A 26,698-nucleotide genomic window follows, 5' to 3' on the forward strand; every position below is an offset into this window, starting at 1 on the left:
CAACAAAAAAAGGATGCCATAAACCCATGGCTGAGAGTCTGTGTGATATTCTGGGTCACTTTGTAGTGGTCTGTCTCTGTACAAAGGAAATCAGGCAGAAAACAAGTGCAAAGTCAAAGCTAAACTCAACTAACAGATCTAACGAAGGAAAACACAAAACCATCAGAGGGACTTCTTTCTGTTCAGAGGAAATTAAATTAAAGAAGGAAATGTACACTAGCTAAAGAAAATGGAGGATGGAGGGGTGTGTGTGTGTGTGTGTGTGTGTGTGAGGGGGGGGGTCACGGAGACTGTCTGGGGCTGGGTTAATTGATGATGAAGATGATGGTTATGTATGGGGTTTTTATCTTCTAGGCGCATCCATGTAGGGGAAACTGAGGCCGGGTGAGTGTTGGCGTCCTTTCTTGAGGCCTGCTGACAGACCAGGGGCAAAATAACAACCCTGATTAAAGCTGCTTCACTCAGGGTGGAGGGGCAGCTGTATGGAAACATAAGCCCACCGTCAGCAAACAAAACGAGGACACAATCAGCGCAGACGACAGGAACTGGCCTCTACGGAACATTTCTGGGAAGATGTACTAATTGCTTCGATTGTTGCCTTTTAAAGCCCTTCACATCACTGCAACAGTCGTCCTACGCACAGCACAAAAGAGGCAGTGTTTAGAAAAGCAGATGGAAATGCATTTATTGTTCTTTTTCATCTCAATTCTCTCTCACGTCATTACAAAGTACATTAAACAGAGAATGTAAACAATGTGTTTTTGGGTTTTACCAACATTATCAAGACCTTTAAAAAATCGAAATGCCTTACTTTATTATAAGGCTCCCACCCTTGTTACTGCATACATACACTCCTTCAATTTTTTTTTTTTTTGCCTTTCTTTTAAAGGATCATTCACATATTTGGATAAAGACACATCTCACAATTTCCACAACTTGTAATCCCCAATTAATACAACTTAAAAAAAAAAAAAAAAAAGGCATTTAAACCTTTGCACTACCAACCACACCAAAAACATGCAATACAAATGCCAAGTGTGGAAAACACGTCCCCTATTTGTTCTTAGTACAGAAGCAATGCCTTAGGTGGAGAACAAGAACAAATTCATTAACATAACAGAACCACAAGAAGCAAAAGGTCTTAGTAAGGGGCCTGGAATACACTGACACTGTCCCCTTCTGGCCACTTCACAGAGGACATCTGTTTAAAACATGCTGATACAGCAAACAAAGTGAAAAAGTGAACGGATATAAATATTTTAAAAAAGACAAAGTAATAAACAGACACATTCGATAAATCAAGTGGCGAGAAAGTGGTGTCACCGATTGTTATACAGTGTCTAGTAATTAAACTTGTCATGCATTGTCTGTAAAACTGATTCAATGTCGCATACTATAAAGAATAACCTGGATGTATTTAGAAGGGGTCTGTGTGTTACGTCATTTGGCGACACTTTACTGAAGGGCAGCATTCGTGGCGCTACATGACACCTACTTTATCCTTTCATGACAGCCGACATAAATCTAGACATACATTGATGCATGCTGCTTTCACCCATTTTGATGGCATTTCCCATTAATTATAAACACATAAGTGTCATGTGTTGTGAAAGGCTTTTGCAGGTGTCATGTAGCTTTATGAACACTGCTCTTCGGTGAACTAGAAACCATCATTGTATATATTCATCCAACACTCTGTACAGCATTGGTTCTCAGTCCTGGTGGGCCCCTGCCCTGAACATTTTACAGATTCCTCTGCTTCCAAGACACCCGATGCAACCAACAAGCTAATTAACAACCCCTTCTGAAAATGAAGTGGGTGTGATGGAATGAGGGGAAAACTACAACATGCAGGGCAGTGGCTCGCCAAGACCAGGACTGAGAACCACTGCTATACGGTATAATATTGCACTTGGTTCATTCTCACATTACCAACATAGTAAACATATAAAAATAAGTATATTCACAGTTAACTTGGTCCAAGACTGTTAAAAAACAAAATAATAAAAAGCACATTTATCTCTCAACAAACCTCATGTCTCATCAAGGCTCATTTTCAGCCATAATTGGCAAACATGACTCTTGGGTCTAGTATTTCACTTCGAGGACCGATTTGACCAGTTTGTCCCATCTGATTGTCTCTTAGTGTAGACAGCATCCTGTAGCTTTTCTCCCTCATCAGACAGGGCGACCATTTTCCTCCACAAAAGCAGTTAGGACCCATTGAGAAAGAGCAATGGGCCTTTGGTGGATGAAGGCTAAAAATAGTGGTGCATGAGGGGAAAACATCAGCACAGAATTCAACCCTAAATCCACTGACAGGAAAAAGGAAACTCTGTCAGGTTTTATTATGTCATTCTCTGAAATAGCTTTAGTGGATTGATGTGCGTCAGACTCCCACCTCTGAAGCCACTGTGCATTTTTCATTAAGGCGTTGGTTCAGAGTGAGCGAGCACATGACCTTAAGGGGAAGTGAAGAAAGCCTCAATCCCATTAAAAAATAATAATAATAAATTTACCCACACATTTGTGGATCCCAAGAGTACTACATGTAGTGTTCACATACCAAACTACAACTTCAGTTCCTTAGCTGTGCTGGTCATTTCAGAAGACGCTCCATGGACCTCCACCACACTGCAAGCAGCTTTGATCCTCCACCAGTCTTTTGGTGATCTCACGCATTGAACTGATGGACTGAACACAGACTCTGGTCCAATAGGATGCAGACACGGAGAGCTTCCACCAGACACAAAGACGGCTTCAACAGCCAATAAAACGTACTTTAAAAAGGTCAACAGCCTTCACTGGATTTTTGACAGGCCACTTGCCAGTAAAAGCCTGAAGGGGATGGCAGGTCGGGTCACGGTGAAAGGCAGGCGATGGAGACCTATAGAGAGCAGAATGTGAGGGAGAAATGTTAAAGTGCATTCTTAGACCTGGAAAACATTAGAACCTTAGTGTAGAAGAAAAAAAAAAAAAAAAAAAAAAAAAAAAACACAAACACATTAGGTGTACAAAATATGTTTAAGGTGCTTTTGTGCAATGTATTACTGTAATTCAAAATTGTAATTCTCCTGCTCTTTTGTCATTTTTTGGTAATTTATTCTTTATATAACTGACACTGACAGGAAAAGGTGGGAAAAAAAATCCCCAATCAATCAAACAACAGAAATCCGTCAGGGAAATATATGGAAAGAACCAAGGAACCGATACCATCTGAGCAGGGCCGGTGTATGCCTGTGTGTTGTGCAGCGCTGTTTGTGTAGGGCGGAGGGTGTGTGTGTGTGCTGCAGAAGGGGCCCAACTGCTAAGTCTTCAGGCCCCAGAGGGACCCTACTCCCCTTCTGTCCCCTTCTCTTTCCTGAGAGAATTGTGCTCTTTCTATCTGAGGAAAGAGACCAGCCCATAGGGAAACATGGCCTGCTCTGGGAACACCTCACCCAAAGCACTGGCAACACACCAGAGCAACACACCCCTTTTCACACAGCTGTCAGAACAGCACAAAGCCATAATCCCTCTGAGGGCACTCACGTCAATCTGATGTTCATCTATATGGGCACTTTGCTTTTTTTAAACATCTATGTATTTAAAACAAGCTACACAACTGCATGCAGACGTGTGCTAAAAATACAGGTTTTAAACTGACCAAAGGCACGGATGAGCTCCCTCTGGACAGCCCAGGTGACTGTGTTGATGAGGCAGGCGGAGGTGAGACCAGCAAAGAGTATGTTATAGAGGAACACTATGTGAAAATTCCCCAGCCAGTTATAGCGTCCAAAATCACCCAGGAGGTCAAACCTTGTGATTCCTAAACACAACCACAGCACAAAAACAAAACATTGTGAAAAACATATTCACTTGAACTGTTGGAAACCAAATCTCCATTATAGATGAAGTGAAAAATGCACAGATGTCTTTAAGGTTTTTCAAAAGTTCATGATGATTAGACTTATTGAAGTGGCCAGAATGGTCCTTCTTTAAAAAAAAAAACGTTCCTTTTCCTATAAATGCTATTGTTTTAGAGGAAAAAGATTTTTTTTTTGGTAAGTCATGATAAAATTTGCAACACAGAATGCCCTCTTGTGGACAAAAGTGAAACACAAACACAGTTCCAATGACAGAATGCACTTTTTAATTCTTCATCATATTTCACTTTTATTTACCAGATACGAAGGTCAGTGTTTTTACAGAAGCTTACCCAGAGTGCGAGAGAACACAGGCAGAGCCGAGCTGAGCACCAGGAGAGAGACACAGTTCCCTATTATCTACAGAGACACACACACACGGACAGAGATCCAGTGTGAGAATGTGCATGTGAAAATTAAATGTGTGACTGTTTCTATAATGTTGAAGTGAGAGTGTGTGAAATCTGTACCTGTGTGAGAGTGGTGTCTTGAGCGTGAGGCAGCAGGCTGCTGAACAGAGGTGAACTGTAGAAACCCACCACTGAAGACACCATCAAATACCTGGCACAGCTCATATTAAGGACTTCAACACATTCAGATACAAATATATTTTGTTTGTAAAACATGAGGCATACATATCCTTAAAAAGGTCTTACTACAATCTAACTCGGGATATGCGTTACTTTTCCCTTTTTTATGAATTTAAAAGAAGCAAGTTTTGAAGAACTTCCGTAATAAATGAGAATTCAGTTCCACGGCCCCACAGCTTTAAACACTTCTAACAGACACTTGCCATTAATGTATTTAACCCATTTCTTCACAGATATCCAAATACATCATGACTATGTCTATAAATACTCAATTTTTAAAGCGCTATTGGGACTGAATTAGCTTTACCTGGTGATTACGATTTACACATTGCCCTCACAGTGTGGATCAGACACAGCAGGGCTACTAAAGTTTTTAAACTGTAAGTACTGTTCTGAGAACAGCCTACTAACCAAAGATATGCATCCCTCTACTACCTTTTCCCCCTAGTCCTTCAAAATAGATTAGAGACAAAGAAATAGCAAAAAACTTTAAGAAACCTTCACACAGTTATTAATGATTATTCACATTCTTGACACATACTATGTACACAAGTTTCCGGTACCATGTCTGGTCCTTTAACCATTAGACCACGGCTGTGCTCTTTACAGTAGGCCAAAGCCTCAGGAAGCTTTCCTCAAATGGGAGCACACTCTGGAAAAATGACTAATAATAATACCATAATAATAATAATAACTATACCCACAGTTAAAAGTAACCCTGTCCGAATAGGGCTAAAGTCTGATAATAACAGTATCTGAATCTCGATCACTGACATTTTCTTTCACACTAGACTTGTGCCTTCAGGTAAGATCGCTGATCAGTGCAAATATCTCAGGAACATGAGGACTAAGGGCATTGTAAATTACATTATTAAATGCCCTTAGTCTTAGGAAACATTAAAGATATGGTCTGCTGCACACGACCATAAGTGAAGTGAGAAGGATACAGGATGAGGATCACCTGTACTGCAGCTCCAAGAGAGCCAAGCATAGAGAAGGAAGCCAATCCCAGATGAGGGTCCTACGAAGGGGGGGAAAAGGGTTAATCTTTGAGGTCACCCTAATCTAAAATCAAATATATTCTCAGTCAGTGACAGCAAACTGTAGAGCTGGAATTTTCCAATTTCATCTTAATGTTTACACTACTGTTACCAAACTGGAGTCAGAATTGTTCACAGCAACAGGACGATGCATTTCCTACAACCAAAACTCCCTAAATATAAGGCGGAATTGGTGGAATTCCCCTTAAAGATTTATGTTATGCTAACGATTACAATATTTTTTTCCCCCTGAATTCTCACCTCCATTCCTCTGGGCATCGCAGACTCGTCAAAGAGCAGCTCCAGCACATGGAAACACACCATCAGCACGCACACCACCTAGGCAGCAGCATCAAGATCCAATCATCACAGCTGAACAGTGAAAGAGCAAAGAATATCTATATATGAATGATCAACACAGACTCCTCTTACAGTTAAAGCCAACAGCAGCAGCATGACCAGTGGGTAGCCCAGGTTACGCTGCCAGGGTGACGCCTTCCTCCTCGTCTCTGTTGAAGACAGAGGGTGAAGTAAGAGTGTGAGGGACGGTTGGTTTTGATGGTTTAAAAATACAGCTGAACTTGGGAGGACAAAATTCTCACCTAGAGCCATGCGTTTAGCCTGAACACTCACAAACTGCCTCTTCATCGCCTCCAGGTTCAGGTTCAGCCAGCAGGAGGGGCTACCTGAGAGAGAGATACAAGATAAACATGAATCTCTCATAAGGGAGATATACATATGTGTATATGTAAGTAAATTTGCCCATACAACACTCACTGTTGAGCTTCCTGGAGAGAGAGGCCTCCTCAAACATGGCACAGTTCATCGTCTCCTCAACATTCTCCAAAAGCTGGACATACGCAACAAAGTCAGCTTGGTCAATTCACTTTCAGTAGTTTAAAAATAATGTTGTACACACAATGATGCCCAAGAAACTAATTTCCATAATATGGAATGTACAGCATGTGCATAACAGTAGCTCAAATGTCAAGAGGTCTTTATTTACAACACTTTCTGGAAGAATAAAGTAGCTCACAATATGCCCAACATGTTTTGAAACACATTTAGTACATTTCACATACTTACCCGTGGTTTAACCAATAAGCTCCCAGTGATGCTGAACATGCGGGACATTCCAAAGGGCGTACACACTGTTGAATCAGAAAAAGGAAAGGAAATGATGTAACACTATGATTTCACACTTCCACAATTACATGAACCACAACTACAACATGAACCGAATGAACCACATAAACCAAATGAACCACAGCTAATGTTCTCCATGTTTTCAAAAAAGGGATCCTTGGAAGACATTCACATATCAGAGATGTACTCACACAGCAGCAGCAGGACTCCGAACAGAGAGATGCAGGAGTAGAGATAGGGCAGGTAGTACTCCCACAAGTCTGCAAAGGAAAACAGGAAAAAGAGTGTGAGATTAACAGCAAATAAACAGAAACTACAAAGAAGTGAAGAGAATTTACATGTACTTTAAATTTTAATTGAACATCTGACATACAGGTTTGGCCAAAATACATCTGGAAAACTTTACAGCTAGACATCCTTTTGTTTGTAAGTAGGCATATATTAGTTAAAGATCCCTAAAATACATACAAACAAATAATAAGCTGTGTCAGTGCCTGCTTAACTATTTCTAGGAAAGTTACTGTTAAGGGCCTAACAGTTTTTGGTTTTATTTTGTTTAAATATATGATTTACCCTATGAATTGTTTACTGCAATTATAAAAAAATGTATATATTACATGTTATATATAACTATAGTGTGAAAGCAACCCTGAGCATTGAAAGGTAAGAATGTAATTGCCTTCTTCTGGCTTCTAAAGGCATATTTATAAGTTTCATACACACCATAGAGACTCTCACGGGCTGTGTTGTCATGAAGGAGAGCTGATGCCACCCACACAATCCCGAGTACCAGCAAAGTAAGAAGCAGCAGCATCACTGCGGTCTCATAGACTCGGGCCATGACACCCTGCAGCAATAACACAAAGAAATATGAGCTTATAGACACAGACAGTGAATGACCATTCACAGTAAAGGAGTTACAAGGCTTGAAAAACATATAAATGTTTACCTTTTTGGACCCTGTAAAGCCTTCTGATTCGGTAAAGAAATAGGCAAAAGGCATGAGGAAGACCAGGGAGAGGTTGGAGAAGAGGAAGACCAAGTTCCATAAGCCTGAATGAAGAAAGACAACACATAAACAAAACCAGTACAGCAACATTAGCCTATACACTTTTAGGACTTGTGTTGTAGTTCCCGAAGTTACCACGAGAGGGCAAAGCTTAGTTGTTTTGCAACTCCAGCACAACTCCTTTAATGTGTTCTGCCATCCAGCTAAACAGATATTAAAGCTGTGTCTTTGTAGTTTATGTTACGTAAACTCATTACATAAAGCATTATATAAAAATTAAGTTTGGTCATTATCCATTATAAAGTTACCACAACAAGAAGTGTCCTACAGCCTTGTGGACTTATGAACCACCTCAGGTTGCCTTAAAAACGCTGCCAGAAATGTTGCTTTTGTCCAGCATGTGTGCTGAGACAGTGTTCTCTGAACCTCAGTGGGGTAATGGAGGTACCACTTGACACACACAGTCTGACCTCCTCATATGACAGCCATGGTTATGAGAACCACTGCTAAAGTGTGCTAAAGCCAGTTATGGTCAGGTTCATTTGATACGAGTTCACTCTTGGCCTCATTTCAAACAGAAATCCAAGTTGTTAAAGCTTATGCAACCAATTAAAACTTGATGAGCATTTTGAAAAATATTGATGAACTAGCAATGATTAGAATGCATTCTGCACGATTATAATGCATAACTCATTTTTATTTCTTAAAACATTATTTATTATTATTATTAGGAATAGTTGTATTATAAATGTAGTAATCAATTAATGCCCCATGTCTGCTCCAGACCGCTAAAAATTAAATTGCAAATCTTTGTGGTTTGTATATTTACATCCTATTTGTTCATTTCCTATTCCCAGTGGCATACATACACAGATCAACCATAACATTATGACCACCTCTGTTTTTCTATACTCACTGTCCATTCTCACAGCTCCACTGACCATACATGAACACTTTGCAGTTTTATAATTACAGATTATAGTCCATCTATTGTCTGCATAAATTGTTAGCCTCCTACCAATCTGTTATTCGAAAGGTCAGGACCCCCACCAGTGAGGTATGGTCTGGGTTGTGGATCATTCTCAGTGCTGCAGGGACACTGACATGGTGGTGGTGTGTTAGTGTGTGTTACGATGCGGACCAGACACAGCAGTGCTGCTCAAGTCTTTAAAGGCCTCAGTGTCACCAATCAAAAATATCCAGCCGACAGCATCCTGTGTCAACTGATGAAGGAATAGAGCACGACCAACTCAAACTGTGCTGCACAAGATGAGCTACCGTCTCTGACTTTACATCTACAATGTGGACCAATGAGGCAGCTGTGTCTAACAGAGTGGATAGTGAGTGGACACTTTTTAAAAACTCCATCAGCACTGCTGTGCCTGATCCACTCATACCAGTGCAACACGCACTAACACACTAACACACCACGACCACGTCAGTGTCACCGCAGCGATGAGTATTATCCACCACACAAATCAGTTATGGCTAACTGGTGTAAATGCAGATAGGGAATACTTTAAAGCTTGGTGTTTTTGTGTGCGTTGCACATACCATGGATGAGAGAACCATTGAGCCACTGCATGTAGTAACTCTGTGGGAATGTGAGCAGGACTTCATTGGACAGGATGGAGATTGGCAGGAGAAGCACTGCACACACTGCCACTGAGAGTGTAAACGTACACAACCACAGCCTGGATAACACACACAGAGAGCCATTTGATGCCACGTGGAGGGTCGAAGGCCAAACCAGCCCTGATATGAAAACTCACAACAAACAGATTACCAGAGGAAAATGTGCATTAATCTCATTACTTACGCAATTCTGTTGACTGTGGCATCTTCAATATCATCTAAAGAGAAGGAAAAAAACAGTGGTAAGAGGTCAAGTTGTCACTAGACGCATCTACATGCAAACAGTATCTAACTCAACAGGTCTCTAAAAAGTCTCTACCTTAACAAGTGCTTATTTGAGTTGCAGGTTTACTTTCATCACTTGGGAGCTATCAACCCCTAGAAATCACCAATTAAGTCGCTTTACTTGTGCTTTAAAAGCTACATACGAGACCAAAACGAGAAAATTAAATTGTTTAAGTGTGGTTTACGTGCAATTAATATTCAGCCATTATAGATTTGTGACAGGCCTACGTTACATGGCAAACAAATCAATGTAAGAATGACATCTAAAGAAAAACAAGTGACTTTAAAATAAAGAATGAGGATATGAGAACAAACAGCTCCAAACCGAGACTGAACTGTATATGCAATAAGTTATAAATGACAACATGGCCCCTCCAGCAGAAAATCAGAAGTACCTCCCTCACAAGTTTAGAAAAACAGAACTTGCGCAATTCAAATGAGCTGCGAGGCAGAAAACACATGAGAACTCACGCAGTGAATAACAATATCCTAAAAGCAAAGCAGGTTTTTGCACATATCCTGCCAAAAAAGCCACTAAAAAACTTGGAATGCCTACAGCCAATCCACAGCAAGCCCAAAAACTCTTAAACATTTTCCCAGCTTCTACAGCTGGTTCCAATATGGACAAAATTCTAGAGCACTGACGCATGTTCGTGACCAGCTTCGGAGCTGCATAAAATCAAACTGGACACTAATCTTAGACTCTACACTGAGGGGAAAAAAAAAAGTTTCACACAAAAATGTCTGCATACAATCTGAGACACGCCGACATCTAAAAAAGACATACTGAGAATAGGTGGGGTGGGGGAATAAGCCTGTTCAGTTATGCAGTTAATGAAAGAGAGAACATAGAGGTCTTTGTGTCTAGATAAAAAAAGCCCCAAGGGGAGGCTGAATGTAGCAAGGCCTTAGGCACTGCTAGGTAAAGAAGACTGTTTATCTCCCAGGAACATTCTTCACACACACCCCCCCCCCCTGTTGACAGGACCATTGCGTAACGCAGTTTCTCTGCCATCGGGGACACAGATCCTGCATGTCATTTTAGTGTCGCTGCTCAAAAGCCAGAAGCTTCTATCTCTCTTTTAAACACAAGAGCCAGGGAAAGGTTTGTGGTAAAGTACAAGGTGCAAATGAAGTTTACAGCCTCTGTAAAATGTTACAATAATTTTACCTGTTAAACATATGCAGTATTTTAGCAGGTGCACATGTCTGATGCATATTGTAAACATATATAATCTGAGAAAAATATAAATTTAAAAACTGTGATAAAACTAAGCAGCACTACAAAGAATTAAATTTGTTGACAGTTGTACATACCTGTGACAAACTCTGCATTTTTCTTAAAGTGAGTGAGGATGAGGTAGGACAGGATGTACAGGCAGACAAAGAGTTGCACGCAAATCTGTAAGCAATGAAAGAGGAACAGTCAACACAGTTTATATTTAAACCAAGAATAAAGCAGCTAGAACATTCTCTCATCACAAAAATACATTATCTGACTTTGTGAGAGGAAGAAGAATGAGAACTGAAAATCAGCATGAAATGCTTGATAATATTCCATTCATTCATTAATCTTTAACTGCTTCATCCTATTCAGGGTCGAGGTAGATCTGGAGCCTACCTGGAATCATTGTGTTCAACGCAGGAACACGCCTTTGACAAGATGGCAGTCCATCACAGAGCGCCTTACACTTACACATTCACAATAATTGAGAGTTTTGAATAACCAATCCACCTACAAGTTTGGGTTTTTGGACTGTGGCAGCAATTCAGAGCTCTCAGGGGACACCCATGCAGACACGGAGAGAGCAGACCAAACTACTCACAAACGGCGAGCCAAGTGGTTTGAACCCACAACCTCAGAACCCTGGAGCTGTATAACAGCGATACTACACTCTTAAAAATAAAGGTGCTGCAATGGGTTCTTTGAGCGATGCCATAGAAAAACCCCTTTTGGTTCCATAAAGACACCATGTTTGTTAAACAGATGTGACAGTGTGAAGAATGTTTTAAGAGTTTAAAAGAAGCTTCACTTAATGTAAAGTATCTTTACAAATGTTATAGTTCTTTATGGAATCAAAAGTGGTTCTTCTATGGTATCATTCAAAGAACCCTTTATTTTTAAGTAATGGTTATGTAAACTTAATAATGAAACAAAATGTGTCAATTATATAATTCATTGATTAGACATTAGATATTTCTGATAACATGGCAGGTGAATTTCACAAGTCAAAATGTGTGAGGCTGTAGAACTGAACATTCACACTTGGGAGTTAACCTGTCTGTGTCTGTTATCAGACAGAGTTTTGGAAGAGTGCTCCAGTACCATCCAGAGCAGAATGTAACCTCCCACACACCCACACACACTTAGGCTTATCTGGCCTGTACAATGCTGGGCTCATTTACAGCTGTTGGCCATAGAGCCTTGTGACATAAGGGCAGCTTATCTGTCTTGCGTAGATGGGGTATTGAGTGGCTATGAAAATACACTGTGCAGATCAGCAAATGTAGATGCGTGTAATGGACTAAGAGGACAGCGACAGGAGATGGGACACACAGACAACTACAGAATACATGACATAAATACCCAGGGCAATGGGGTTAAACCTGGGGGGCCATAAGAGATAGAAATAAATTGCATTGTGTAACCAACCTACAGCTGCACTATACAGTGACGCATGTACCATACTTCATGTTTCACACTTTCGTTTTAGACCTGTTACAATTATTGCAAACCACCTCACTATAATTTTCTAACATGAACACAAATGTTTTTTAAAACTTTTAGCTTTTGCAGTCATATGTCCATATTTCAACAAATAGGAACAGAGTGGGTTAAAAGTGCACTATCCGAGATTTTATCCTTCTATATAGCATCAAACGACTCATTACAAAGTAAAAATATAGTGTAGTTAAGGCAACATAGAGAGAAAAAGAAGCTACAAACTGCTCCGTTGTGCTGTTCTCAAGGCCTTGATTTCACACCGGGACAACAGGTGCCCTTTCAAAAACTGAGCAATCTCCATTTTTGTTTTGCCCTCCCCAATGAGACCGGCACCGCCCACAATGCTTCCTCTGGGCAAGATGGCGGATTCCACACCCAAACATTCAGAACAACACAACAATTCTCACGTTCCTCCACCGACAAAATACACTGAGAGACAAGACAAGAATCAAAACTGAACTAACTTTGCTATGGAGAAAAAAAAAAAAAAAGCGCAGAAAGGACTCTGAACTCATGATTATACTCCTAGGAGCGCTCTTCTGGGTCACACTGATGCGGGGTGATGGCACACTGGAAAATAACACTTTCTCTTCTCTAACACCCTTCGTCAGGTAAATTACTGCTTCACTCACTGATGTGTGGTGTCTGAGGAACTGGGTGTGCGGACTGTAATGTTCCACTTAAATGCTGCTGCAGTTACCCACTGTGCAATGTGCGAGCCTGAAATTAGCATCTTGTTCACCAGTTCCTTACACGGGTTTCCATTTCTACATTAAAAGCTCCTGTACATTAAATTTCTAAAGTGAGTACTTTATTAATACAGAATGAACAAAAACTGGAAATAAAATTGCAAAAATAAAATAATTTTTTCTCCAACTAATATTTGATGATTGTGAAAGGAAGATGTATTTTAATTAACAGACTTCAAGCTAATTTTTTATTTCATTTACAGACGGAAATAAATACTTAACATAGCTAAACATTCCTCCCGCACACATCATTATCCTCAGATTTCTATTGTGCTATGCATAATTTTTAACAGTTCATAGCCTTAAACTATATGTTAAAAAATTCATTAATTAATTAAAAATCATACTGTGTGACAGTAGAATAGACCATTAATTTAGACAGGTTATTTCATGGTTGAATAATCAGCAGCTGCTACAGCTGAATCATTGATTATTCCATGTGCATCCACAAGATCAAAATAACAACATGGATTGTGGGACACTGGTATGGTTTCAAACTGACCAGCACTTTTGAATGCTTATTTACAAAAAAAAAAAAAAATCATCATCACCCATAGCTGAGCCCGTTAAGAACTGTGACACTTGTGAACTAATAATCATATAATCATCTGTATAATAGTACACGAAGGACAACCATTTCAGTGAGCCTAAGTAGACTTGAGGACTCAGTTATCAGGATTTGAAGCTCCCCGAGATCAGTAGCTTCAGATCTGCCCAAATCCTTGCCTCATTCTAATTTTTCTGAGTAGATGAAGAAATGAGGGGCAGAAACAGTGACAGATGGAAGCAGAAGATTAGGGCTCAAATCCCAAAGGACTGCAAAACCAGATGAAAGTGGATGACCAGGATTAGTGAGTGAGTGAACTGATATCTTTGACAATAGACCACCTACAAGAGATGACACTAATGCAGCCAGGCCCAATATCTGCTTGTCTGTCTGCCTTTAACCTTTAATCCTTTGTTTTCTAACACATTACTGAATGAAACCATATCAACACGGGTGAAATACCCCCATTTAGAGATTCAGGCTTTCTGTATGTATACACTGATCAACCATAACATTATGACCACTTTTTCAGAACAGAGTAAAAGGGAGTACAAAGTATGCAGAGCAACAGAAAGACTACAGTCTGTAATTGTAGAACTATAAAGTGCTACTGTATGAACAGTGAAGGAAAATGAATGGACAGTGGGCAATGAGCTTGTTAAAATGTTAGGGTTCATCTGTGTAATATTTGTCAACACCATATTAACAGCAAATCGATGCTACAAATCCTGCCATTGTTCTCAACCCAATTCAGCATGTTTCAACACATTCAGCACATTCATCCGGGTTGACGACAGAAGAGGAACAACCTGCAGTGCCATCCATTTGCAATTTTTAACACTTTCAATACAAAATAATAATAAAAAACACAAACATGATTCAAACAAGTGCTTAAAGAATTGAACATATTTTTAACAGAAGCCATTTTATGTTGTAAATTGATAATTAGGTGGATCATTGAGTTAAAGATTACTTAACCACTAGGCATCGCTTAAGGCATGAGACTCAAGGTTTTGGTCACTCAATCTGTTGAAAAACGTTATTTCCTTTTATAACATGATAGCTACATTAGTCTCATGATTCCAAAGAAGCAAATCTTAGAACTTAAACTATTCTTTTAATGACAGGCCTCTTACATGATTGCCACGTAAAGTACACACTACAATATATGTACAACATAGGAACATTACCTCAAACCATAACGTTGTATGAAATTATTTCTTAACTAGATTTTGGCTAAACAGCCATTAATGATTTTTAAGAGGTGGAATTACATTATTGTTATATAATGTTTAATAATATTAAGAATTATATAATATGATGCTTAATAATGCTTACGACATTTATTACTGGGACAACGTATCGACCACAAACACGGCTACTGTGACAGGCCTACAAGGCACTCTAGTTCATGGAACCTTCCATCAGAAACTTATCACACCTACAAGAGAAGTGAGGTGAAACCTCACACTTCCAGGGAACAGAGGAAGAGAGCAAAACGGAAGGAGAGTGGAATTTCAACACCAAAGTACAAACGTCAGCAGAACAGAGCGGGTCACTGCAATATCTTTAGGTTTTGTATGAGAACGCATACAAAAATGACTGTTTAGTTCAAAACACAAGGAGCTATCATTAATGCAGACACTTTTGTATCATCCTAAAACAGGTGCTGTTTGAAGTGACCACAACGGTCTTCATCCATCCATTTATCCTTGTCACCATGACAAAAGTCTTGAAAAGGAGCAGCAGTTCATACTGTACACTCTAAGGAAGAATTAAAACTTAATTCGGAAAAACAAAAATCCCTCCATTAGGAGGAGGGGCCGTCTACAATTGCTGACCCAAATTGTAGGCTTCTCTGACCAAATGGCTTTGCTGCATAACAATTGCTTGCCACCTCAGAGCCATCTGGCTGTACTAAATCGCAGTCTAGACAGCTTGACAGACAAGAAAACCTAGAAACTGAAAAATCAGCCAGCGTCTGATGTACAAAACAAAGGTGAAATGTACTGTAGGAAGAAATAAACAAACTCATACATTGTAGAAAAAATAAAAGCATATCCTATATCTTTTACATAATTTCACCGCGGATACTAAAAACAAGTCAGTCAATTGTGTGTCAGTTGAATCTGACTTTGTTTACACTTGAAAACCAGGGGTCATGATGTCTTCAAAGCAAACACAGCCATTTTATTTATTCTCCAAACAGGGGCTATATTAGTCTTCTGGGAACTTATGTGGAATAGTGGTAATAATGAAATAATTTGAGAGGTATTGTTTAACAATTTCTTAGTAATTATTACAATCAGAAATGAAGGATATTTTGTAAGATGAGAGAAAAATATCCATTGTAGCAAATCTGTCTTAAATGCATATACACACACACACACACACACTGTATGCAGTGTTGCCTATGGATTTAACAGAGTTTAAGTACACTCTCTGAATAAAAAAGTAGGGTTTAGGTATATTACTTTTCAATAAAAAGGTACAAGTGTTAATGCCCCTTTAAAAGGTAGTGTTGAATTCCAGTTTATTCCCTAATCCTATAATACATACTCTTCTTTCCAGAAGGGGAGGTGTTTATTTGTAATCTTTTATTGTAAAACTGTGTTTTAAAACCTATAATTAATATTAATAAGGTACTTTTATGTGATATGTTCTGTTAGAACTAAACATACACAACATGTACCCACCATGTACCCACCATGTACCCAGGTATCACCACAGAGACAGCAAAATGTACAGCCATAGTAACCGCTTTTAAGTTCATCTTCAACCCATCTTAAAGGCTAAGCACCAGCTATATAAAAGTGTCAAACAAATAAATACAGTGGAATTTGAGTTCCTAACTTGTGTTTATTGATTATTTCTTACTAATTCAAGGAATAAGGTTTAAAAGGCTGTTGCCCCCCCCCCCCCCCCCCCAACAGTGTTGGGAAACTCTAATAGGCGTCTTGCCTGTGACGTAGATGGTGGACAACAACTCTAGAAGTTGCACTTAATTTAATGCAAAATGACAAAAAAGTGTGTTGTTTTTGGCTGCAATCATTCAATGTACAGTGGGACATTAGTGCACAAATGGCCCAAAGATCCCAAAATATCCAGAAAATGGACTAAATTTGTCAAATTTAAACGGGCACTTTGGAAAGGACCATCCGCTCACTCTGTTATCTGAAGCTCATTTCACTGGCGCTTTTCCAACAATATGGGCATGTAAGGACACCAACGAAAGGTGTTCAAGAGCCTCTGTAACATGGAGGTAAACAGGGTAAGGACACTTACTTCGCCTGTTTTAGTTGGTGTTAGCTTGACTAGCTAAACTTGATGGCTCATATTATACTCGGCTACGTAGCTGCATTACGGAGGTTTATAGTGTCGGATGAATTCCAGTTCGACTTCGATCACATTTACAAGAATAACGGTACCTCTAAATTTGAGTTTAGCTTATTGCTAGGCTATTGTCATGAATAATGTTTGTTATTTAGCTAGATACTGTCATAACAGTCAGTCATAACGGTGTTTTACCGCGGCTTTGTTCAGCTGTTGTCAACCAGTGACGTCACGGCTGCGTTCAAGAATTTCCGTAGCGAGCTCGGGTTTTTCCGTCAATTTAATAAAATTGTCAGTTTTAAAGCAAATTAAGCTGCTATTTTCATTTTAATTCATACTTATATATGTCAGTAACTACAATAATGTGAAATATTCATGGAGGTCCATTAAGTGGTGCTTAGCCTTTACGTGTAATACTTTAATGAAGAGTAGATTTTTTAAAAGCTTAGTAATACGTTGTATATTTTGGTATTGGTGTCCAGTGATGATCAAGGTTTCACCAATGATACAAGAAAAGGGGATAAAAAAAACTATCACTTCCAACATAATCTTAAAAAGTGTATTGTACTCATTTTTGGGATTTTAATAATGTTCATTACAAAATGGTCACAGCATTTAAGGGGCATTTATTATTTTGAAATGCTGAAAAAGTTTAATAAAAAAAAACAAAAAAAAACAAAACAAACACGTGGATGACAAAGCAAGGTGTACAAGTACTAAACTATTCAGAGTACTTGCCATCAAACAGCAACACTGGGTAAACAAATTAACTGAAAAGGCATCTCACGTGTAGCTCTAAGCTTATACATTCACACAAACTTTCAATGGAAAACCAAACTTGGCTCGAAGTCTAATATATTTGAAGCTTGCTGTTGCCTAGTGTGGTCAGAATGGGATTACAATGGTGGACTGGCACATTGAGAAAGAGCCACGCTGCTGAATGAACACGTGTTGGACTAGATTAACTTTTCACAAACACAAGCTCGGGACAAAGGTAGTGCCAGTAGTTTGACCTGACGGGAACAGGCTAGTGTCTAGGATTTCATTCTGAAATTTTTTCAGTGGCAAGCTAAACTATGGAATATCACTAATATTTCTCACCAAATTAATCACAACACATCTTTGGCTTTTAAAGACTGAATATGTCAAAATAAACTAACACCACAATATATTTGAACACCACAAAATTAGCAAAACAGGTATTTATCCACCATAGTGACACTGTTAAAATGATAATATTAAAAATGATAAATATAATCGATTTAATTTGAGGTTTCACATTCCTCACAGCCCTAAATCCAAATAACTAAGCCCATCTCTGCTCTCTTTGTGAAATTATAGTTGATCGTATCCAATATATACTGAGAAAAGCCTATTTTGAAAAAGCTTATCACAATAACAACTAATATATTATTGTTATATAGAGAGATATACAGAGAACAATCCATTTTTGACCTGTGCCTTCACTAAACTAAATGGAACAAGTTGTGCACAGCACACTATTCAGAGTGAAGTACCATGTGTCCCTATGAACTGTGGAAAGTACATCTCGGAGATCTTTCCATACACAGTTGATCAAAGAGACTCTTTTGCTTACGCTACTAAAGCTACCTGGAACAGCATATGGGATATTTCAACTAGCCTTGACTACAAAAGAATCAGCTGTATATGTATTGCTTCAGCTGTTTATAAGTGCAGTAAGTGGATTGATTAGGAGTCTGGACAGAAGGCCTAAATCTCCATAATTTAGACATGTCTGGGCCAACAGTATTTTGGCCTGAATGACCATGGCTCTATTAAGCCAGCTGAAGTGATACTCACTTTTCCAGCTATCCTATGAAATTGAAAACATTTTAAAATGTGGTCAGGTTTAGGCTGATAACACATGATCTAAAGCAGGCAGTGTAGTCTCGATGGTCATCTAGCCTAGATACAGGGGGCCTGATATCAAGGGGTAGGACTGACTCAGTTTATGCAGTGCAGGGCGATATGAGCACAAATCAGTATCACGATAGTACATTTTTTACCACAATTTTGATTAATGAACGATTATTTTGTTTTTGTATTTTTGACCCTCGTAGTTCACTGATGAGTCTTGTGCTGTAAATATGCTCCAGTATTAAATATGGAATATTTGTTTGTAATATTGCTGGGAGCTTGTTCCTCTTGTTTTTTGAGGACTGTTTATTTACTGGGTGTGATAGTGCTTTAATCACTGGAAAATGTTTTTTTTTTTTTTTTTTTTTTTTATAAAATAAATTATGCAGCATCTACCACACAACTATATTGCAGATAATTTAGTGTGTGCATACAAAAAAACAATTATACAAAAAGTAATCTTAAAGCTTCACAGTAAAAAACAAAACAAAAAAAAAAACACAATAGTTGCTGTGCTGAGTCTAGTGAGTGTAGTTTATCTTCTTGCGTTAAAGCTCATTGGCTGTTGAACATTTCTAACAGCATTTATGATATTCCTCATCCTCATCCAGCTGCTTCTGATCATGTGACTTTTGACTCAGGTGAAAAACATATGCCACATTTAGGGTAACTGCATGGCATCATTATATACACAAGTCCGAATATCACTATACATTTGTGTCTTTTTAAAAATTATGACGATATTACTCTGAACGATACAATATGGGACAGTCAATACCCATGGACACCTTCGCACAGCAAATCCACATACCAACATGTATTTTTGGACTGTGTGATGAAACCAGATTACCAGAGGAAACCCACACAGACACTGGGAGAACAACTCAAATAGGATGACCTGAGGTGGAGATTGAACCCATAACCTCAGGATGCTGAGTAGTGACACTTTCTTGGCCAGCACAGTGGTAGGGCAGGCATTCACTGTACCCAACTTTCACATGTGAGGTAATTAATCAAATATTAATTGAAAATTAATTTAAAATCGACATTCAGAACTTTTAACTGACATAACCTTGTCTACATCGATTATCATCATTTTTTAACTGTTTTTTTTATTCTTTTATGTCCCACTGTGTATTCATGCACTGTCACATTATTCTGCCACATGGAAGCAACATAGAGGAGAACCTAAGCGCGGAGGTCGACCGAGCAATTTGACCAGCTCATACCAAAGAAACACACAGCGTCTGTGGTTAGGACAATCACACACCAAATATGATCAGGGCTCAAAAAAAAGAGAAGAACATTAGTAAAAAAAAAAAAAAAAAATCCCAGCTTTAATACTGAAGCATATTTACAGTTCATGTCCCATCAGTGAACTATGATTACAACAAAAACAAAATAATCGTTCATTAATCATAATCGTTGTAAAATGTTCAATTAACTGTGATATTGATTTGCGCTCATATCACCCAGCGATAACATAAGCGCCATTCTGTCAGAGCACGTTGCAGCTGCATCAAGGTTTTCATCACCTTGCGTTTTTCTTACTTATAGCCAGTCCTGACAGGTGAAACAGTGTAACTATTTTTGTGAATAATCCTTTTGCATGTGTCTCCAGCAACATATTTGAGACTGTACTGCAAATGCATCCATGACTTTAAGAGCTGGAAAACAAGCTGTCAAATCTGTGTATTTGTATTTTACAAACCCTTTGCACCACCTGAAACTGCTAGAGAGAGCACAGTGGGCACTCTGTGTATGACTGAGCTAATTACAAATGACAGAGTGTAGTGTTTTACCACTGTCAACTTTATCTTAGAGCAGAGTCTGTATGCTAATGGTCTTAAATGGCACATTCTTCACATTTAACCGCCCTGTTATTAGGTAGGGGATTACTGAGTCATGTTATTGCACACTCAGGGGGCTAGCAAAACAAACAGCTTCATTCAGCTTTACATAACCACACCGAACAGATTATGGTTTAGCTCTGACAGCTGGTCCTGGATCTAGCACGTGAATCTAAAGAGCTCATCAGACACCTATCCCTTTTAACAAGAGCTAATAGCTAATATTGATGACACTGTACTGCTTTGATAACTCAAGATCATTTCTACTATAATTTCAAAACGAGAATGAAATTCTCATTAGTAAAACATGGATGCCTCATTTGTGTGACCCACTGCGTGGAGCATAAACTGGTTCATCCAAAAATGCATAAAACTATTTAATTCTTCATACCACATGAGTTACACTTCATAGAAAAAAAATTGAGTTTTTTTTATAAATGCGGCTGGCAAACAAATGGTGGTAAATATGTCTTCCTGCTCATTTAAAGCACATGTTAATTCACACCTGAAGTCCACTGTGTGCTGAAAGTTGCTGCGTGTGACAATCAAACTCTGCAGGTATAAAGGTCAGCATCTCTGCCTCGTTGTAATGTTCCTGAAGTCTGAAGTTCAGGTTAGATTGCTTGCGATGGCACGTATAATAAAACATTAGCAGGTGCCAAACATGCTGCCGAATTTGCAATGCCCAGATATTGAAGTTCCAAGGGCCTTAGGTTGTCCTATAGCTTAGAATGGAATATACACAAATTAGGTCAAGAGTATCCAGGTATTCTGTGATTGGATGGCATGCAGTTTTGAAAATAACATTAAACAAATCTTAAAACTGATGTCTTTGTTATTAACATTCTGAAAACCTACAGTTCTCAGAATCACAACTGTAATTTAGGTCATTTTCTCACATTGACAGTGAAATCAATAATCTATACAACTGCATTGATTACCAGATGGCTGGTAATCAATACCTTTAAGCCTGTTTTATCTTGCCTACTCAAGTGTCAGTTTGGGGGATGTGTAAATGGAGTCTTCACAAATGGCACTTTTCCTCCCGATGTGTGTCCCATTACTTCTTGGGTCCATTGCAGTTCTTCAGCTTTAAATAAAATCGGTTAAGGGACGTTTTGTTGTGGCTTTTTTTTTGTTGTTCATTTTATTTTAGACTAAATAGCACCAAAAAAGATTTGGGAAAATGTTTTATGATGTGAGATGCTATAGTAATAAGTCCCTTTAAGTTCCACTGTAGTTCTACAGGAAACACAGTCCTCAGCATTGGGTTGTACTTCTTTTTTTCCCCTTTTTTGCCTTTTTACTTCAACTGAAGACATTATTTCTTAGAAGTAACAAGCCATTCTCATTGAACTGGGTTACAAGTTACACTATCAGCTTGGGATAAACAACAAACAGGCATCCTTTCAGCACACATTCAGAGCATTATATACATGATATGAGAGTAAACAGCAGCTTTTGAATTGGCCAACTTACGAGGATCTCTCGGACTCGGTCGTGGAAAACCTGCTCTCTAAGCGACACGTCGTCTGTTTCCATCCTTTAAAATCATCGCTTTGAGGCTTGAAACACCGCCAGTGAATTTAACGACCTGTTACATTCACCCAAAGACCAAAACAACCGTACAAAACAGCAGAGTTGTGGTGTTTGATCCACGAGAGAAAGTCTTCCCTCACAACTCTGCCGTTAGCTCTTCAGCTACTTCTACTGCTGCCCTTGCTACTACTATAACCCAGGAACCCTGCAGCCCGTTAGCTTTAAACCTCCCAGGTAACAGCTCAAACATAACTCCTAAATATTACCCACACTCTTAAACAAACTAATGGACGCCTGTCCAGAGAAACCAAGTCCGGCAGCCACTAACATCCTACAAACATGTTGATTTTTCGCTCCACACACACACTGTCTATGGGGGAGGGTTAAAATTGGTTGGGGGTGGAGCAAGAGGCGGGGCTAAACGATTTGAAAAAAAGTGTGGGTGTGTACAATGCAAAATAGATTCTGATATAACGGCTACTTTTGTTGATAACGTAGTAAGTGTTGATAGTATTCAAATAAATATCCATGGCAAATTTCAAGTGGTTAAGCCTGTGTAAATGGTAACATAAGCTAATTCAATGAAATAATTAATTAATTTATTTATTAATCAATCAATCAAGGCTGTAGTCATATTATGGGTGGAACACCCCACCCTACAATATTCAGATATGCTTAAAATATTGAGGTGAAAATGAAAATATTACACTCCCTGGATGACAGAGCTGACTAGCCGTTGAACAAGCTGCCCAGTCACTAACCAATCAGAACGCTGCCTACTTAGTAGAACATTCCAGCACCTCCTGTTTTTCTGAGTCAATACAAACCACAGTTTGGGTTCTTTTGTTTAAGTATTTTAAATAGCTGCACCATAGGGGATGTATACAATTCTGGGGAATCTCTGGTTTGTTTATGTTCAGATGTTCTGCTTCTTTTAACTTAGAATTGTATGTAGGAGGGGAACAATTATTAAGTGGCTGAAGTTTAACTTGTGTGTAAGTTTTTGTAAAACTCATTTGTAACTCAAGTTGTTAAAATTTAGTCATGAGCAGAGAGAGGGGTATAAAGCCTAGAATACTGGACTGAGAAATTATTTAATTTATCTATGTTTTTAACTGGGCGGCACGGTGGTGCAGCAGGTAGTGTCGCAGTGACACAGCTCCAGGGGCCTGGAGGTTGTTGGTTCGATTCCCGCTCCGGGTGACTGTCTGTGAGGAGTTGGTGTGTTCTCCCCGTGTCCGCGTGGGTTTCCTCCGGGTGCTCCGGTTTCCTCCCACAGTCCAAAAACACACGTTGCAGGTGAATTGGTGACTCGAAAGTGTCCGTAGGTGTGAGTGTGTCTGTGTTGCCCTGTGAAGGACTGGCGCCCCCTCCAGGGTGTATTCCCGCCTTGCGCCCAATGATTCCAGGTAGGCTCTGGACCCCCCGTGACCCTAAAAAAATTGGATAAGCAGTTACAGATAATGGATGGATGTTTTTAACTCTTTTGCTGATATTTGGGCTTCATAAACATATTAGAGTAGTTTTAAGCGTAAACAGACTGGAGAACTAGCAAATGGTGGTCTTGGTCTTTCTAAGGTTAGACTCAAGAATATTATTTCCCAGCTTCATCACATTCATCTCCTCACAATTTACTAAAAACTGATCTAATTAATATACAAAGCCCCAATGCCTCACTTAGTGTCTCAATCACGTATACTAGACTTTGTTTATCTCTCTGTCTCTGTTCATTTTAGAGGTTTTAAGAAAATGAAGAGACCCCCAAACGTTGAAAAGCATGAACATTGCTCAATTTCTCCTCCATAGGTTGGTAATAGTTCATTAAATACTTCACATTTCAATCTTGTTCCATCCTCTAGCTAAACAGTAGTTTATACAATTTCCCAGTCATCAATAATATCTCAGAAAGCAAGGCTGAATGTCTGCCTCTGTGATCAAAAAGAAACTATATGAAGCAAACTTCCTTGTCCATAAGAACACAACTCATTGCTGAAATTCTTTGAGGCACAAAATATTACAGAGCTGAGACTCAAAATTGAACCTCAGTCATCTCCACTGTTAGCAATGCTGTTACACGTGAGCCCTGGGGCAGTGTCAGTCACTGATGGGTTTGTGTGACATTGGCTTTTTGGAATTGTGGTGTCCTGGATTTCACCGATAGATTATAAGTGCATATTTTACTGTCATTTTGACTAATATATAGTACAGTATTAAAGTCCTAGGCACCTAAGGCTGTCACTGTTTTAAACAAAATGTCTCTTCTCAATAAGTGTGGTACTTGTATAAAATTATATATAATAATATAAAGGGTTAAACCAAAACATTCACATAGACTATTACTACTTATTGTAATGATATTATTTGGTTTTATTCTAATGCCTTGTTATATTTGTGAAATAAACTCGTACAGCTCAGATAAATACATTTTAACCTTATTTTTTAAGGTGACTAAAACGTTTGCACAGTATTGTACTGTGCCATAATATTATGACCATCTCCTTGTTTCTACACTGTCCATATTATCTGTTTGACTTACTACATATTGTAAAGTTTACACACTAGTTCAACTGTTGCTCTGTATAGCATACTTTCATCCTATACTTCTGTTGTCAAGAACCCCTCAAGACCATGACAGTGGAGGTTTGATATGGGTGTTCTCGGAGCTCCAGCATCACTGATATTGTGGTGTTGTGTTAGTTATCTGGTACAAGTGGATCTGACACAGCAGTGCTGCTGGAGTTATTAAACACTGTGTCCACTCACTGTCCACTCTGTTAGACACACCTACTTTGGCGGTCCACATTGCAAATGTAAATTCAGAGACAGTGGCTAATCTGTTTGTGTTGGTCATCATCTAGTCCTTGATCAGTGGCGACAGGATGACTATTCTCAATCAAGCACTGAGTGGGTTAAAAACTACAACAGCACTGCTATGTCTGATATTCTAGTACCAGTGCAAACCCAGTAACACAGCATTCTCTCCAAGTGTGTTGAAAACCCGATCATACGTTAGCCGCAAGTCTAAAAGAGATGGTATTTAGGTTGACGCGTTTCAAAACATAGCATACTGCCTTCACCCCCGCAGCTTGCTTACACTGTGTGATTGGAAGAGTCCTAGTGCTTATAGATGGAATTGTCAAAGACTAAAATATGGAAAAAAACAGGATAAATAAAATAATATAATAACTATAAATCATTTTCATGAGTAAAATATGCCTAGAGAGTAGTCCTATAATTAATGTAGATGTGTTATGGAGTCTTTACTAAAGGTCAGGGGCCTGGACAGCCTTGAATGTTTGATCAGTACGGCTCAGTTCAGTTAACACAATAACTCCAACGATATCACTGTCATCTTCCAAAGTCCAAAGTTTAAACTGATGGCAATATGGAAGCTTCTCCCTGCGAGAGCTAACTGGCGCTAACACTATGGAATTTACAGATGTTTACTCTATTTCTTATTTTTTCTTATTACTATGTCTTGTTTGGTTTTGATACAGTGATTTATGCTATGTTCTGCTTTCCTTTTTTGCCACTGATTCTAAACTAGGACATTTTGAAGTGCCCTTTACAGTTTGTACAAGTTGTCAATCACTGCTACAGACATAGGTAAGCATGTCTTGTTTTGGACACATTTTGGATGTATTTTGGGCTTTAAAACTAAAAAAATAGTTTATGTATTTTATGGTAGTAACCACTAAATTATATTTTACCAACAATTCTTAATTATTATTAATGAGTTGGTGGGTGGCGGCACAGTGGTGCAGCAGGTAGTCCCCTCAAGGGAACTCCTCTGTGAGGAGTTGTATCCTCCCCGTGTCCGCGTGGGTTTCCTCTGGGTGCTCCGGGTTCCTCCCAGGATCTAAAAACAAATGTTGGTAGGTGGATTGGCGATTCAAAAGTGTCCATAAGTGTGAGTGTGTGAGTGAATTTGTGAGTGTGTGTCACCCTGGGAAGGGCTGGCGCCCCCTCCAAGTTGTGTTCTTGCCTTGTATGTAGAATTATTCCGGGTGTGCTCCGGACCCACTGCTACCCTGAACTGGACAAGTGGTTACAGACAATAAATGAATGAATGAATGAATGAATAATGGGTTGGTCCACAATTGAGTTGGCCATACTTAAAAAAAGAATCTACTAATTCATACAGGCCACTAGGTGTCAGTATTTTGGCTGTTCATAATGTGAAAAAAATCAGTGACTACCTCTTTAAAAGTCCTGTTTTCTAGTGTTGTAGTACCCCATTTCCCAGTACTCAATATGTTTCATGCAACCTAATTTGCATTTAGAGAGTGAAACTGTTTTTACCTCCGGCAAAGTGGGTAAAATGTATCTGGCTGAAGTACAAAATTGGACGTACTCCAATAATTTGTCTTGTCACTGAAGTAATAACATACACTATATGGCCAGTATGCAGAAAGCAGATTGCCAAGTGTTTCTGCTGGAATTAATGGTATTAATTGGTGTGTTTAA

At 39.0% G+C, this 26,698-nt stretch overlaps 1 protein-coding gene across 3 annotated transcripts; it reads right to left on the reverse strand.

Annotated features, from left to right (window-relative positions):
* Window positions 1-322: 322 nt before the first annotated feature.
* lmbr1l (limb development membrane protein 1-like) lies at window positions 323-22,581 on the reverse strand. 3 transcript variants are annotated; one of them, XR_010802666.1, is made up of 18 exons: window positions 22,172-22,581; window positions 10,928-11,012; window positions 9,510-9,543; window positions 9,245-9,384; window positions 7,631-7,734; window positions 7,405-7,528; window positions 6,873-6,941; window positions 6,622-6,686; window positions 6,313-6,385; window positions 6,138-6,221; window positions 5,968-6,044; window positions 5,797-5,874; window positions 5,443-5,516; window positions 4,376-4,466; window positions 4,199-4,265; window positions 3,647-3,808; window positions 2,567-2,887; window positions 323-633 (listed from the first exon to the last, which is right to left on the reverse strand). XR_010802666.1 is itself a non-coding variant. In XM_066671737.1 (17 exons), the coding sequence occupies exons 1-17, from the start codon at window positions 22,232-22,234 to the stop codon at window positions 2,802-2,804; spliced, it is 1,476 nt and encodes a 491-aa protein (XP_066527834.1). In that variant the 5' UTR covers window positions 22,235-22,581; the 3' UTR covers window positions 687-2,801. The 3 variants fall into 3 exon arrangements, 2 of the variants coding, with proteins under 2 accessions (XP_066527834.1, XP_066527835.1); XM_066671737.1 differs by lacking the exon at window positions 323-633 and having other exon boundaries at window positions 687-2,887; XM_066671738.1 differs by lacking the exons at window positions 323-633; window positions 10,928-11,012; window positions 22,172-22,581 and adding an exon at window positions 9,645-9,688 and having other exon boundaries at window positions 687-2,887.
* Window positions 22,582-26,698: the final 4,117 nt, after the last annotated feature.

This window comes from Hoplias malabaricus, chromosome 5 (assembly GCF_029633855.1).
Source record: "Hoplias malabaricus isolate fHopMal1 chromosome 5, fHopMal1.hap1, whole genome shotgun sequence".
NCBI classification, from domain to species: Eukaryota; Metazoa; Chordata; class Actinopteri; order Characiformes; family Erythrinidae; genus Hoplias; species Hoplias malabaricus.